Below are 17617 nucleotides of genomic sequence, written 5' to 3'. Positions count from 1 at the left end.
AGACTCCTCTTTTCTTTGAGGGTAGATCAAAATTGATTAACTTTACTATTATATTTTGGTTTAAAACCTTAACTTTACCGTGGTGACGTCTTGGAGAGAAAGGGAAAGGTTTAATAACAAATTTGGACTGCACTGGTAGAAAAAGCCATGAGCTTTACCATTAACCATGATTTATTGAGGGTTAAGAATATATTCGGCCATTGCCATGTGTAAATAATTTCCTCTTTGGGAAAAAAAAAACTACGTTGCCAGAAACGTGTGCGTCGGTGTGTAGCATCTTCGTGTGTTTGGAATCCTTCGCCGCTTTCCCCGTCGTTTTTATCGCTTTCAACCTTCATAGAACCAGGCTCCGGGAGCCCTCTCTCTCTCTCACACACACACACACCCACACACGAAGAAACAAATCCTCTACCCCACCGCCTCAGCGTCAGCAGCATCAACCTTTTTCTTCTTCTACCTTTCTTTTCTAGGGTAGTACAGTAGTACCTCTCATATCGTATGTAACTCCGTCTGCAGCTTCTTCTAACTTCTGGCTCTCCTTCTCCCAAAGAGCTTTGTTATAAGCTTCTACTTTCGATCTGACAAACCTTCCCCACACACACACACTCTCTCTCTCTCTCTCACCCCCATGCACACATACAAAGTCTTCCCCTAGGCTCCTCGGGATAGCTGCAAACACCCAGCCCCCGAAGAGAAAAAACCCACAAAGTAGAAGTTTGTTTAAACATCCATCCCTCAAATCTTACTCTCCTTTCATGTGCCCTCTGTAACCCATAACTGAATATTGCTTCTCCTATCATTCACCTCCTCTAATCCAACGCACACTTTTTAGCTCCGCCCTCCCTTCACCCTCTTCACTCCGTCTTTTCTATGTGTGTCAATCAAAAGCCTTGACACAGCAATAGCTGCTAATCCTTCCATTTACCCAAGCCTAACTACATTTCTCTCATCTTAAATTGCTGTTATTGTTACCAGAAGTAATCCTGCGTTCTTGTCCATTAACCTCTTTTTGATATTGCTAGCTTTGCAGTAGTAGCTTTGCCTTACAGCCGTTTCACGTCCGCTGAAAATTCTGATGCCCTTAGGTAGCCATAACTTTCCCCACACACACACACACGGGCGCGCGCACACGCACGCGCGCGCGCGCACACATACACACACAGAGATCCCAACCCTTGCTTTCTTTTCACCTCACTTTTCCCAATCAACCTCAGCGTCCTTGCCTAGTTTGCCCCTCCCTCCCTTTTCTCCCCTCTCTGCGTTTCCAATGTACAATTCGACTTACCCTCGACGGGTTTTATCATGTAGCATTAGGTGCAGCCGGCTCAGCTGGCCTGCTGCCGCCAACGCCTGAAAAACAAGGCCTTTGTTGTATCACGTTATAGATGCAAACAAGTGGGCAGTTTGGGGTACCTCCATCTGAGGTACCCCCATATGTGGTTAGCAACAATAACAGTAGCAGAGGTACTAGCACGGCCCCTAATTCAGCTCATGGCCATTTGTTAATCAATCTTTCTCACGAGGTTTCGAGTAATCTCTCATCTCCATCTCATGCGCACCATGGGCAATCTAGTACTCATACCAGTATTGCGCATGATGTTGCTGCTGCGCAGGCTCCTCCTCATAATAGCCACTATCAGGATCACGTGCACCAACAACACTATCATTTCTTGCAGCAGCACTCTAATGAGAATGTTCAGGAGCAATTCCAACAGAAGAAGCAAGCATTTCCAAAACAAGCTGGAATTCATCAACAGCAGCAAACCCCCATGATGGTGCCGCCTCCGGCTCCCAATCAAACACAGGACAGCCAGCATTCTCTAACTATTCAACACCAACTTGGTCTTGGGTTGGAACCTAAAGATGCTGCGCCACCGTCTATCAATAATTCCAACGTTACCAAGCTGCCTTCTGATCCTGCAAGCAACTTCAGTAAGGGTCTTGTGAGTGCAGGGAGTGGAGATCAAATATCCCTCGGCGCTGCCCTTGATATTGATCAGGCAGAGGAAGGCGGTGGCCCAGGAAACCGATGGCCTAGGCAGGAAACCCTAGCGCTCTTGCAGATCCGGGCGGACATGGACGCTTCTTTCCGCGACTCTAGTCTGAAACGCCCACTCTGGGAGGAGGTGTCGCGGTACTTCTGCTGGCCATTAAATATGTATTTCGATTGTTTTAAGCTTTAGCTGGATAAACGATATATGATGCACATGGAATCTATCTAATTAAAGCGTAAATCTTAGGTCACGTTGCTACGTTTCTGCAAGTCAAGGTAATGATTTACTTGCTATTTGAGCATGCGCTACTTCTACTGCATCCAATCTTACGACGGTGCCCATTACCATGCAAATTTACTCCCCAGCGGCATTAGATCCGGCCTTGATGAGACCGGCTTAGCTAGTGCATCATGCGTGCTAATTTTCACTTTTATGCAATTTTTTTTTTAAAAACTACCTTTATCACCTGCCTTCTCTTTTTTTTCCTGCCGACTTGATGCTCCGAATTATACGTCTCAAAGAAAAAGTAGAAAATTATAGTAGGTATCAAGTCCCTTTAAAACCCTGCTAGATTTCAATTCCTTTGTTGTTTTGATCCCTAATTCTAAGTCACATATATTCCAATTCACCCTCTAATTGAATTCCACGAATCTGTAAGTGCACATTAATTCATCTTGTAATTGCACTTAAAGCCAGCCGCTTGTTGTGTTCCTCGTGGCAATACTACAGGTTGTTATGTCTATTTAATGTCATGTTGTAAGCTTTTCGCTTCATCTCTATCATGTAGAGATCTGATGGTTTGCTCAATGGAGGTCATGGAATTACTGGTGAATCACTAGTGCTAATCATTAGCAAGTAGTCAATGGAATTTGTGGAGTATAAACTAGTGTAAGGTGTGATGTTTTAGTTGTTTTATCTAACAAATGGCATGTATTTCGTTTTAATTATTTCACAGGAAGCTAGGGGAGTTCGGTTACGAGAGGAGCGCCAAGAAATGCAAGGAGAAGTTCGAGAACGTCAACAAGTATTACAAGAGGACCAAGGAAGGGAAAGCCGGAAGGCAGGATGGAAAAAGCTACCGCTTTTTCACACAGCTTGAAGCATTATCTTCGAACACCAACACCAATGTAACACCAAGCAGTATGCTAATCGGTAACATTAACACTATTAATAACAACATCAAACCAGCTGCTCATGGTGATACTATCTTGCAAGGGAATGCCCATTCATGTAGTTTACATGCAGCAGGTGATAATAGAACCACTGAAAGCTTCTTGTTGGCAAGCTCAGCTGCTGGTGGGACTGTAGACCCCAACTCTAGACCCAGCTTTAACAACACTGAGCCTGTTTATAGGCCTCTATTTGCTGAAAACAGTGGTGGCCTTAACCTCTCCTCAGAGTCCTCCTCCGATGGTGATTATGATGATGATGATGATGATGAATATGAAGATCCAAGGCCGAGCTCCGATCTAACACGGCCGGTGATAGAAAACAAGAAGAGGAAGAGGAAAAGCTCAGGCAGAATGATGGCCTTCTTTGAGGGCTTGTTGAAGAAGGTTATTGATAAGCAAGAGCAGATGCAGCAGAAATTTCTAGAAGCCCTGGAGAGGAGGGAGAGTGACAGGATGGTAAGGGAGGAGGCATGGAAGAGGCAGGAGATGGCCAGGATGAGCAGAGAGCATGAGCTGAGGGCACAGGAGAGAAGCTCAGCAGCAACCAGAGATGCCGCCATCATCGCCTTTCTCCAGAAAGTCACTGGACAAACTGTACAACTTCCTCCTTCATCAGTTGCCATAGCTGCTCAGCCTGTGCAATCTGCCCCTCCCCTTTATCATGATTCCACATTGCAATCTGAAGAGCATGACCCATTTGATCCAAACAGCAAAAGATGGCCCAAACCCGAAGTCCTCGCGCTCATCAAACTCCGCAGCGGTCTCCACTCCAAGTTCACAGAAGCTGGCCCCAAAGGTCCCCTCTGGGAGGAGATCTCCAAGGGCATGGCTAGATTGGGTTATGCCAACAGGAGTGCCAAAAGATGCAAGGAGAAGTGGGAGAACATCAACAAGTACTTCAAGAAAGCTAAGGAGAGCAACAAGAAGCGCCCGGAGAATGCCAAGACCTGCCCCTACTTCCATGAGCTGGATGCTCTCTACAGAAAGGGAGTGTTGGGAGGCCTTCACATGGTCACCTCTAATGTGAAGCAACTGCCTTACAAGCCCACCATTGATCACGACGACGAGAATCCCATGCAACAGCCTTCCACAAGCATTAACACAGAAGGCCATGGTGGTGATGAGCATGGGCATGATTCGGAAGTGCTGGCTATCATGCCTTCAGGACAAGGCACTGCATCAGGTGCCACTACTTCCACAAACAACATAAATGGGGGTGGTGGTAATAATAATATGAGTAAGATGATTGCTACACGTTTGAACAGCAATGAGAATGGGGCCGTGAGCAAAGGAAACATGAAGCCTTCCTTGGTGGATTCTTCTCAAGGAGGTGGATCTACTACCTATGATGGGCTGAATGTGGATAGCAAAGGGAGCAATGCTAGAAGTGGCTCTACACCAGATTTAGGGCTTCAATTGCAGCAACAATCTTCCATGGATCTTCATCAACATAGCCATCATCAGCAAGAGTATGAGAAGATGACTGCAGTGGAGCAGCAGCAGCAAGAGATCACGCCACAGATTTGAATGCAATTTGCTCCAAAGGTAAACAGGCACATTCTTGCACCTTTGCCCAACTCTTTCTCCTTTCAAGGCCCCTGCAACATGCTGCACAATTAGTTGTGGAACAACAACAGCCACTGCAAAAAGCAACACGCTTCTACCACCTCAGCCAACCCAAGAATAATAATAATAACAGGAATAATACCGCCATTATATGAATTCTTGGCTACCCCAGCTTGTAAAATGAATTGGTATGTAACATATGTGTACCAGTAGCACAGCCTGCTCATGTTTTTTCTTTTCCTTTTCAACTCTGTACTGTGTGCAGATAGCTAGTAGCAGCTAGGTTGTGTGCATCTTTTACATGTTTGTAACTCTAGCAAATTACAAACCCATTTTTTAGTGGCTGTCTTAGGGAGTGGGTGTTATGAAGGTCGTTTGGGAAGTTTATTGCTTCTTCTTTTTCTTTTTCTTTTTGGCCTAGGTATTATATATATCAGTGGTGTTCCTCTGCATTTGATTATTTTGTGAGTTTTTCCACAAACGAAGAGCTCAAAGGCTCAATAAATAATTGTGAAGGATTTTATTATTTGACGTTGTCCATCGCTTCTTTTTTTATATTAAAGAAAATAAAATAAGAAGCATGCTAATGATGATGAGATGTCAATGAGAAGATGCCGGGCAAAGTGGTGTGATCGTCAGACGCTATGCTTGTGATACTTGCTTTTTTCAGAAGGATTCGACCGGGAAGGTCCGAAAAGCAGAATCTTCCTGGCTTGAACCGATCGTATGAAATCACCCTCGTCGCTTTGAGATGTTTCATCAACTTTCTTGTGACCGCGGCTGATATTCTTCCTTGTAAAAGAGATTCTCTTCGTGTCCATCTTGTACCATACCGCGTGAGGTAAATCAAAGAAATAAGGCGCTTTTATCACATGGAAACGAAGGTTGACGATGTAGTATGATCTATTATTTATTCAGAGTAAACGTTTGATTTAAGCTATGGCCACTAAGTTTTGAACACGAGTTTTTAGACGCTGCTTCACAACACGCCATTGTACACCTTTGACCACCAAGCTCTGTCCACTTATAAGTTTTATACATGAGTTTTAGATGCTTGCTTGACAACACCCCCTTGTATACTTTTGACCACTTAGCATTATACATGTGCCTATAAAGGTGTTGAGGAATGGCTCAACAAAGATGTGTTTATTGAGTATTATTACACATGAGCCTTATTATATTGCTTGGAAAAGAAACCAATGTACTAACGTGTAGCACTAAGGTGTAAATGTCACGGCAAAGGGTGGTTCTTTGTGTCAACATTTAGAGGGGTTATTTCTTCTACTTCTTTATTGGGAGCAATAATTATATATAGTATAAATGTCAACATCTCTTTACAAAAAAGTCTACTTTAACTACTTGGTAGACAGATTTACATCACAAATTTAGTCACACTTCCTATTCAACAGATGCATACTAAGCCCCCTTCATCCTCCGATTAATTTCCCTATAAAAACTGATATCCCAATTGCATACATGCAATAAGAAGCACATCAAAAGTGAAGCCTCTATTCGAACTTTTCTCCTTTAGTCCAAATCTTCACTGTTGGCCTCTTTCCCCCAGAGGGTTTTCCCCAAAGCCATGAGTATCTCTTCTAGCTACTTATCTTTGAGGTACACCACCTTCTAGATCTTGGTCCAAGTTTGGGAAACTTCACTCTAACATCATCCCATGTATATACCTACAACTGATTAAACACATTAGGCAGGCTCAATATGCATTAATATTTCACCTCCCCTAGTTTATATAATCTCTCCTAGATTGTAATGCCTATACAGCCATAGTAAATCTAATATTATTCATCCTATTGATATGATACATAGCCCAACAAAAATGCACACTTCTAAACATAACATCAGTGGCCTCTACTCCCTCTTTGTCCCCCCTGCAAAAGATTAGCTCATTTCTAGAGACATAAATCACCCATAGACACTGGTACCTAATGATGCAGAAGATCAGATCAATCTCATCAGTTATCTTGTGTAACTTTCCCAATAACCAATCCTCACACTCCTAGATTGTCCTTTACCCACCTACCTACTTTCTTGCAAAACCCCCTTAAGGCAGGGTACTCCGAGAAAGCATGTTTCCCATCTTCAATAACTGCTTTGCATCTAGGGCATGTTCTAGCACTTCTCAAGTAGCTTGAACCCAAGAGGTAGAGCTAGAAGGCAGACTCTCCACAAAAAACTTGGGCTTTCACTGGGATTAAAGTATCCTATATCAGATTCCACCTTTTTTCAAATGTTCCCATCCCAACTAATTCCCCAAACTTTATTGCAATATTTGACATTCATTTCCTTTACACATTTCTTCATCTAATGTTTTGGTATTGATTCTGTCCAGTTTAGCCCCATTAAACCAGTTTCAGTCTTGAAGCCAAGAGTCCTCATTGTAAGCAGTAGAATACCAATTCTTTTCAAATTTCCACCTCCGCAAGAACTGAACTCAGGACCTAAATCTCACTTTGTTGCAATATGACCTCTTCCATAATGTACTGAAGCACTTTCCATCATGCTTGAGAGAAATCCCATATGTCTTCTAGTCTTGTGAATCCCATATTGTTCACTCTTCTGGAGACCCTAGTATCCAATAGGGCTAGAGGGGGTTAAACCTATGGGTCCACCAGATATTAAGGTTTAGTAGAGAATTTTCGATGACCCTAGTGCACCCATTCGAGTTGATCAGGCCAATAGCTTCTTTCCAATTGTAGCAAAGAAACTTACAGAAGGAAGAGCTTCTTACTTTTAATGGAGCAAAGGATAGTATTTTCTCTCTCTAGTTAAGACCAAACCATTTTTCCCTAAACTGGACTTCTGCCCCCTCTCTGTCTTCTCTCAGCATCCTAGCCCGGATACTTTCTTGTTTACAAAACTTGGGTACGCTAACTAATATTCTGGCTTTAGTGTGAGAGGGGAGGTGAAGAATTCCCAAGCCTCCGTTATTTTTGGGAAGAGCTACCTTGTCCCAAGCCAACCAAGATAGGGTCTTTTTTCCATTATGCCATTCCTCCATAAAAAATCCTTGATAGGAGCAATAATTTTTTTCCAGTGTCCTTTTCTAAATTCTATCACAAGACAGATAAACAGGATAAAGGCATTAAGAACTGTGTTCACTATGGCAATCCTGTCATGAAAAGATACCCTTTTCCTTCCTATTTCCTAAGCTTGGAATAGAATCTCTCAATAGTCCATTCAGTTAAGTCCTTATTGCTCTTATGGTCTTTCCTCTTTTGATGACATCAAAGCCCCATCTATCCATGTTAAAGTTGTCTGCTTTTGTCAAGCTTATTATTATAGATTTATGAATATTACATTTAGATCCTGAGGCTTTGGCAAAGACTTGCACTAGCTGAAGAGCATTTCTCACATATTCATTATCAGGTCTCAAGAATAGCAAAGAATCATCAGCAAAACATTGAATGATTAATTGTTCTCCACTTCTAAGTTTTAGTCCAGTGATAGACCCTTTTTCACTAGCATCTTCTAATGCTATTATTAAGGGATGAGAAGCCACAACAAATAACAAGGGAGCTAGGGGGCAGCCTTGCCTTACAGACCTTCTAATTTCAAATCCTCCCTCTAGTCTCCCATTTAATACGAGCTTAGAGTGAGCGCCAACTGTTAGGGTGTATATGCATGCACCAAAGCCCATCTTCTCCATTCCTCTAGTTACAAATGACCAGTGTATTATGCCATATGCCTTCTCTAGGTCAAGTTGGAATATTACACATTCTTGTCGTATTTTTTGAGCTAGGTCCTTTCCTAAAGAAGGTTGCAAATATGTTGTCATATATGGATGTCCCTTTGATAAACCCATTCTTCCTTTCCTAAAGAAGGTTGCAAATATGTTGTCATATATGGATGTCCCTTTGATAAACCCATACTGTTTTTTTATAGAATAAAGATAGGCCTCCAATGATTAAGTTGTGTGTAGGTAGGTTGTTTCGTGATAGGCCTCCAATGATTAAGTTGTGTGTAGGTAGGTTGTTTAGGGATTAACTTAATTAATCCTTCAAGAAGAGTGATAGGCCTCCAATGATTAAGTTGTGTGTAGGTAGGTTGTTTAGGGATTAACTTAATTAATCCTTCTCTCAAGTCATTATCAATCTCCCCTATGGAGAAGGCCTAAGGCCATCTTGCAAGTATCCCGTACCCAGTCTTTCAGAGAGTCCCTAAATGCAAGGAAAAATTCAATTGATAGCCCATCCCACCCCAAAGATTTTTCCCTACCTAGTTTCTTGGGTGCCTCTCTTAGCATTCATCCATCTCAACGTCTCTATCAAACCATCTGGCTCTATCTGGTTCAATGCTAGTGTTGACCAAGTTAAGTAGCTGGGATTTTGCTTGAAACCTCTCTATAGATGTATCTTCTTTGAGGCTCACAAAGTGGTACCCAGGAAGTCCACACACCTTAGGGCAATCTGTTTTTTATGTCCCCTACATCTTGTCCATTCTCATCCCTACTTTGTCCTGTAGCTCTCTGTTCCCTCTCTCCTTGATCAATCCAAACAAATACTTGGCAGGTTTTCTCTTATTCTTATACATTCTCCAGCTATTCTTTCTCACTAGCCAATTTAGCATCTTCCTCCTTTAGATGATTTTGACACTTGGCATATGTATCCATTTCTATCTTGGATAGGCTATTAAGTTGTCTCTTTTTTTATAGGTTGTCTAGAAGATTCCCCAAGTATTCCCTCTTTTGCCTCTTCTGATGAGCTCTCAGCATCCCAACTCTTTTAATAATGCCTTGCATTTCATTGGAAATTTTTTTCCAAGAACCTCTTGCCCCTTCCTTACTCTTAAGCCTATTAATAACATCCTAAGTGAGGAGTATGAACAAATCATCTTGTAGTAGACTGTTATTAACCCTCAGCTTTCTAAGTGCACTTTCCCCCATTGAGTTGTTTGCCAACCTCACATTAAAGGCATGTGGTTAGACAGGACATAAGAAGTTTCCACTTTGAGGTAAATTGTGTGGAGCAACCAAGATGCTTGTTGGCTAAATAAAACTATATCTATTCTAGAGGACGACCCCATGTAGTGTAAGCTAAAATAAGTATGCCCCAGGTCACACCTCCAAGGTCCCAATTTCCAACCATCAGTTAGGCCCAATTTCCCTCTAAGACTATCCCAATTTTTTTCCTCTTGTCCCATCATTACAGTGCTTCCCCCCTCACATATGCCTAGGTGTATTTCCACCACATTCAAGTCTCCCATTAGAATGCAAGAGTGTTGAATATCTAGTCTATTGATCCATTCCCACATTTTCCCTTGATTTTGTGATTATGGGCCCCATAGATATTAATCAGCCATATCTTCTCTTTCTCTTTCTCTATCGGAACCTCTACAACTAGGATCCTACCACCATTAGGATGGTTGGCTACTATAGTATAAGGTTTTAAATCCTTCTTGATAATGTACATAACCCCACTATAACCTGCCCTCACTACCCCCATACTAAAATGTCTAGTCCATGAAGCTCTCTCTCTTTTTCTCTAGATCTTGCCTCCCAATAGCAGTTAACACAAAAACAGACATTCATACAACACAGAGTGGTAACAGGAGGGATGAAACTACCCATAAGACATCTGCCTTTTGAACATTGTCACACATACCCACGGGGAGAATCCCCTTCCTCCTTACATCCATACGGGTACTGCCCGATTTCAAGAAAGTGTTACAAAAACTGACAGAACAAGAAATACCAACTCATGATATGAGTCCGTGTTACCGAAGGGAGGAACTGTGGTGGCCAGATGGGTTGTCTGGCTGCCACATTTAAATACCCCTTCAAAGAACATGCTACATAGGGGGTTAACAAAGTGACCCCCTTGAGCCCTGCAGTCCACATAATAGCATATCTTCCTCCGTGGTCAAATCTTTGCTGCTCACATTGAAGTCAGAAGAACTTGATGAAGGCTCGCCAAGAGTTGGTGTGAGATATAATGGTACTCATCCCATTAGTGCTGGATCGAATGGGGGTGTGTGCACAAATGCATCAGAGTCACTATCGTCCTGCGTATTCAAACAAAAACACAATCACTACAATTTATTTATATACATCTTTCTCACACAACAAGCACAAAAATACAAAGTCTCGAGGCTTTGAAATACAAAGTTTTTCATTAATTTTTCTTAATCTCGCGAGTGTAAAGGAATTGCAGCATCTCATTATACCAACTGGGTCTCTCTCCATCTATGATGAAGAGGTGAGCATCTGAAAAATCATCCTCCACCCCATCTGGAGTTTCTCCTATATCCAGTTTGGACAAGAAATTTGCCACTTCGAAAGAAGTTGGGATCAATTCCTTTCATGTCTGAGTAGTTCCATGCAAACACATCCTTGTAGGATCTCAACAACTCTAAGAATTTTCCTCTGAATTCTTGACTTGGTTTTGCGCTGACTATGACTGTTCTGGGTTCTTTATCATTTCTTACGTTTACCTCCTCAAGCTCATCTTCTTGCACCCTGATATTACGTGCTTTGCCTAGAGTTGTTGCAACGTACTATGTCTTTTGTGGTAATGGGTCTTGGGTGGCCACAAGAAGGTGGTCTCAAAGGAAACTTTGTGAGCATCTAGATCCTCCTCCCTTTTGCCCTTGATGAACTTCAGGTATTTGAGAGACATCCTTCCTATAGCTACCGGTTCTTCTTCTTCTTGATCTTCTTGCCTCCTGTTTGCTACTCCTTGTGTTCTTCCTCTCCCTCTTGATTTCTCAGAGGTTCTTGATTCCATTGTTCTTAATCTTGCTAGTGCAGAATCCCTTCCGCAAATCTTCTTGGATGATGCGGTCACCCTTCACTTCTTGAGGCCTCCAATGCCCATGCAGCACCGTAGTGCTTTGCTTGAGCTTCCTTTGTTCTCCATGCATTTTCCATTGCATTACTATTACTCCCTCCTGAACATACCCAACACAAGGACATGCACACTTCCTCTCTTGATCTACCTTGACTAGCTTCTCTATTATATCAGAAGTTTTCTAGGTGAATATGCATGTCATGCGTAGGCTTCTTGTGTAGAACTAGCCTCTACCTTCCTAATCCCCTTCATCGCATACCACTCCCCAACATGATCTTGCCAAAAGTGTCAGGTGTCCAGTTAAGACCTGGCACTTACGTGGTTCCAAACCACCTAGTCGACTCCTCAAGAGCAGCTATACCCAATCGTCAATAGTCATCTGAGGTCCGATCGTTGACTAGTGAAAATTGCATACCAGTCCGATCACCATGGGTTCGATTGCCTAATTGAACTAGTCCAATCATCTAATTGGATATTATATGAAGATAATTTCTAGAATTTCTTGAGATTGATTTTATAATTTCTCAGATTTATAGGGAATGCAAGAACCCCTGGACAACTGGTCATTCCACAAAAAGGAAAAAAAACCATAAAAAGAAATTCAAGCAATCGATTTTGGTGTTGGATCAAGTGCTTATGCATTTACATTTAGGCTAAATCATTGTGACTTTTTACTCAAGCCCCACATTTTGAACATGAAACATTATCATACGTGCCAATGCTAGGAAATGGGATAGGAGCAAGAGTCGATTTAACTATTGTAGCAGCTCCTGATTTTGATTCAGAAGCAAACCAAGAATACGAAGGATACCTGATCAAGATTGTGGGAAATTATCACAATTTGGCATCCAAACTCGGATATGATTAAACGAGTCCATTAGAGTCAATGATGAAGGAATGGTGATGCACAAGGCTGCCTCACATAGCCTTGATATAATATTGATATTCCTAGGGACTTTTAGGGATCATTTTGATTCCTTGATGCACCCCTAGTGAGCAAGTGCTATTAGCATGCCATTGATAAAACGACATATGTTGATGAGGAGGGTAACACCTATACCCCAAGACTTGCTAAGGAGGCAAGGAATATAGAAAGATGTAGGTAGGGGGCATTACACCACCCCTAGCCTACCAGAGAAAAAGAACAACGAGAGAAGGGAAGTGAGAACATCTCAGGAGGAAGTCACTTCAAGAAGAAGCACAAAAAAAGAAACAAGGATAACCACTCCCTTAGGGTACAGATTACTAGTTTAAGGAGCTTGGAAATCTGAGAGACTACACACTCACAAATGGAGAGATATGAGCCTACCAGTAGTTCATGGGATACTAGTAGTGCTCAATTGACTGTTTTTTTATTTCGAATTTGAAAAAAATGCAAAAAACCAAAAAATGTAGAAATCACAAATTGGACTTGCAAATGATATGTGGGAGAAGAATTAACCTAAATGCACTAGTTGCAGCACTCATAGATAATGGAAAACAAGAAAAATTCGAGAAAAAAGTAGGAATTGCAAAAATTGATCAATATGCAGTAATTGCAAAAATCAACAATGCAAATAATGCCACAAAATGGACACATTTTCAGCAATTCATTTCTACCCTTTTTGCAAAAATAGAAAACAAAATTATAACAGAATTCTTTCATACACGTGTATTCAAAAGGCATTGTGGCTATGCGATAGCAGTGGCGCCATTTATGGGACCTTGCACCATAGAAAGAGTGCAGGGACTAGAATTGTGGCTATGTGATAGGGTTGTTCCCTAGCAGTGGCGCCATTTATGGGACCTTGCACCATAGAAAGAGTGCAGGGACTACCCAAGGTCGTTGGGCTTTGCCTAACCGCACTCACGAGCCTACTCAAACGGAGAAGCTATTCTACCATAACCTAGCCCACAATTGCATAAGCAAGATTTGTCACTCATCTCGTGAATGCTTGTGCTCGATTTCTTGTAGGAGATGATGTTGCCGCGCAGCCACACTCCAATGGTGCCGCACTCCAATGGAAGCTTGACCCTCCTCTCACTTAACCTCCCTCTCTCACATGTACTCACACATATATAATGAGTATATAGTAGCTCTAATTGAGGTAGGTAAGTAAGAAAAACACACAAGAGAGCAAGAGAGTAGATATAAGAAGAGCACTCTATCAGATGCATAAGAGAATGAATGGTGAGAATATAAAATGATCCTTATCTTGGCCCCTAGCCTTCACACCTTGGGCAGCCAAACTTAAAAAAATAGGTCTATGGCTATCCAAGGCCACGTAGGCTTGTGCACACATAAAATATACAATATTAGCATTTTTAATGTCAACAACCAAATAAAGTGACGATTGCCAATGGATGGTGTTGACAGTATTAGAGAGGTGTCCAATGAGGGTTAACAATTAACTATTTAACTATCTACATATGATAATCTCTAGAAAGCTAGGGTAAGCAATGCTTCATTTAGTCAAAAAGTTTTTGAGAACTTCCCACACACTTCCTCTTCAGTAGACACTAACGTGTTTTGCGGGCGGATAAATTACTCCTACACTAACTTAGATAATTAACATATATCTAAAATTGATAATTAAGATTAACATTACACATTATCATTTACGAAGTATAAATCATCATCACTTATAAAACTTAAGCATTAATGTTTAAAACATTCACATTCCACTTAACAATTATCACTTCTTCATAGTTTTCCTCAAAAAAATGATCTAATTTTACAAAACTCACTTTTAAAACAATAACATATTCATTTCTCTTCTTTGATCACTACCAAAATCTTTTTATTTATAAATTTATTATTCCTCTAATATATTAATAATTAAGCTCATTTTAAAAACCTATAAAGAAAACATTTAACATAATGAAATTAAAGTAAAAGTTAAACTTAGTCTCTTTTCAAACAATCTTCAAATTCCTTCCACATATTAAGTTATTAGTTTTCTAACCATGAGCTCAGAAAATAAGAAAATTTTTAAATAATTTTTAACAAATCATTTTTTACCATCTCACTTGATCACACTGATTTTCCATATCATAAAAACATAATCTTAATTTTCCATAGTTATTTAAACTCATTTACTGTTTAATTCTATTTAGTTTTCATATTTTTAATTTTTTAAAATTTCATAAAAACATGAATTTAACAAAGTAAAACTCCATTTCTGGTTCTCCAAATTTCTTAGTCAAAATAACTAAGTCAAATATCTTTGACACAATACTTAAATCTAAGTGCATTTTCTAAGATACTTCTTTAAAATAGTAAATTTTATTAATTCATCTTTAATTAGAAATATGACTCCAAAGTTTTTAAAAAATTTAGATTAAGCTTTTCTTATTAATTTTCTTTTGTATTATAAATCACCTAATGGAAAATATAAACAAATCATATACTTCCTGCATTAAATAGATTTTTATCATGATTAAGAAAAGTGATTAAATAAGCATTTAACCATATTTAATTAAGGATCTAGAGCATGCATTCAATCACTCATGATGTAGTTCAACTGTGATAATAAATGTTGCATTACTTATTTATGAAATTTCTTAATATTCCCTAATATCATCTAATTAAGTCTGAACACCAACCTTTACAAAATAGCTTGATTTCTACAAATTAAGAGTTGGAAATGTGTTGTCAAGCCTTAGGATTCATCCTTGCTCCTTCTCCGTCCTTCGTTTAGGGTTTCCCTTGATTAATCCTTCTCTATTTCCCTCCTCTTACCCTGTTAACCACATATTGGTTAACACATTCCTATGACAACTATATCTGCACACTAATGTAATGGGCGCCCATGCTATATTGTAAATCCTTTCATTTGATGAGGGAAATGCCCTGAAGACGCTGCCAAGTATTGAGCTTCAAAGGACATACAAGAGGATCTTGGTCAGTTGGCCAAACAATAGAGAAAAGCCTTGTAAATATGTTTTTGGCACCCCAGGTCACTGACTCCCGGGTGGCCTAGTGGGAAAAGGCTTGGAACTATAAAAGCCAATTTCTCTTGTTTTTAACTCATTCTCCCATTTGTGCAATATAAGTGGAGTGTTCTCTCACTCCCTCTCTCTTGCAACTCTAATCTAGCATGTGTGGTGTACTTAGGGTTAGGGTTAGGGAGTGATTAATGCTAATCACTTGTTCCCTCTTGCTTCCTCTCTCTTTCTCTCTCTCTCTCTCTCTCTCTCTCTCTCTCTCTCTCTCTCTCTCTCTCTCTCTCTCTCTCTCATGATTGGGCTAACCAATGTGATCCTCTTCTATGGAGATCTTACATGATCTTTGCGAGAGAGCTTACATCACCCGTTGGATTACAGCAACTGTTTCAGTGTGACGACGAGTGTGGGAGGATGGCAGTGACGAGCTATGGTGGAGCTCTTAAGCCATGCTCGAGCTCGATAGATAGGAACTTCGCACGACACAGTTAGGGTAGGGCTTCCTTAACATCTTTGGCGCCGCTTCCAGGGAGTGTCATCCGCTACTTGTCTACACCATCTTTGATTCAAATCCAACGGAGCCCCTATAGCCTAGTGCTAGATAGGTTCTATGCATGCGGTTTTTTTATTTTTTGTTCTATTTTGATATTTTGTTTGGTTGTTTTGATGTTTTTGTTAAGATTCATGTATAGCTTTATGTTTAGAGTAGGATTATCACTTGTGATTTGGGTGATTAGAGAGCCTAATCAAGAGGTTTTTTACTTAAACCTAGACTCTTTTTGTTAATTTTTAACTTAATCTTATTTTTTTGCTTAATTCCTTTACATAGGTAGGTTAGCATTACTAGATAGAACACTAATCAAACAACAAAAAAACCATTAACTATCTCTTAATTTCACTAATTATCACTAACCTACTGGTTAGTGTGATTAGTGGACTTAAAGAGAGCAAAAAACTAAAAAATTGAGCCTAATTGCTTGCAATTAGACTAATTCGAGTGGCATTAGTGTTCTAAACACTTGCCTTGACTCAAATCTATGCTTAGCTCACTCTAATTAGACTGTAATTAGCAAGAATTAGCACCAATTTGGTTTCTTTTGTCTAATTTTCTCTCTTTTGAGTGGATTAATTAGTGAAGTTATTTTGGGGTAATCACATCTTTAGATTAGCATAAACATTGCTAATCCACCTATCAAATCCCCATGCTTAAACTCCTCACCAATTAAGAGTAATTTGAGGGCAAAGAAGAGGGTTAAGGAGTGATTAACTATGGAATTAAGAAAATTAAACTTTAGTTAAGCAGAGGACCTCTAAATTAGTCAAAATCCACTAATTTAGAGGTAGCCTCTAACTTTAGTCCTATCGCACCCACCTAGCAAAGAGGGGGTCTTAGTTTATCGTAACACCACTATGGGCGTTACCACAAGAGGGGATGGCCTCTGGCTCACCACCCAGCCATAGAGGAAGAATGAGGATTGCCCCTCATCCCCCAGGCTATATAGTGTGTGGCCTGCCGTCCACACTAGCCTGGCTGCCCATGACTCCGCATGGGCGTCCTCTCCCATTGAACCCCAGACGGCCACGTCCTTGGCCATCTGGTCTGCCCCGTTGGTCACAGGTGTTACAGCCTACGTGACATTACCCCCCCCTTAAGAAGAGTTTTAGTCCTCGAAAACAAACTGGGGAAACCTCTTGGAAATTGCACTACGGCATTCCCAGGTAGCTACCTCCTCATCCCTGTCTATGTCGGGTTTGTCCATCACGATACTCTAGGATCTTTTCAGGTTCATGTGGTATCTTTGGTGGCTCTATCAAGTCCACCAAAATCTCTGGAGAAATTGCGTTCTCTAACCCGTGAACTGATTTCTTCAGTTTACTGACATGGAAGACAGGATGGACTTGAGAACTCTGCGGTAACTCAAGTTTATATGCTACGTCCCCAATCTTCTTAAGGATTTTAAAAGGACCACAATATCTCGGAGAAAGTTTATCACACTTTCCCGTTTTCATGGTTTCTGACTGCGCAAGAACCTTAAGGAATGCAAAGTCACCTTCTGCAAAGGTCACCTTTCTACGTCCTTTTTTCGCATAAGTTTTAGCGCGATCCTGAGCGCTACGAATGCTCTCACGTGCGGTTCTGAGCATATCATATCCTTGA

The 17617-nt window shown here is 40.7% G+C and overlaps 1 protein-coding gene across 2 annotated transcripts; it reads left to right on the top strand.

Annotated features, from left to right (window-relative positions):
- The first annotated feature begins 484 nt into the window (after positions 1-484).
- LOC147603945 (trihelix transcription factor GTL1-like) lies at positions 485-5258 on the top strand. 2 transcript variants are annotated; one of them, XM_086796359.1, is made up of 3 exons: positions 485-2134; positions 2950-4496; positions 4539-5258. In XM_086796359.1, exons 1-3 carry the CDS (start codon positions 1386-1388, stop codon positions 4691-4693), a joined length of 2451 nt encoding a protein of 816 aa, XP_086652485.1. In that variant the 5' UTR covers positions 485-1385; the 3' UTR covers positions 4694-5258. The 2 variants fall into 2 exon arrangements, with proteins under 2 accessions (XP_086652485.1, XP_086652484.1); XM_086796358.1 differs by having other exon boundaries at positions 2950-5258.
- Positions 5259-17617: the final 12359 nt, after the last annotated feature.

Source organism: Cibotium barometz, chromosome 63, assembly GCF_041138505.1.
Source record: "Cibotium barometz isolate CiBa-2024 chromosome 63, ASM4113850v1, whole genome shotgun sequence".
Taxonomy (NCBI): Eukaryota; Viridiplantae; Streptophyta; class Polypodiopsida; order Cyatheales; family Cibotiaceae; genus Cibotium; species Cibotium barometz.
This window is presented reverse-complemented; position numbering and strand designations above follow the sequence as displayed.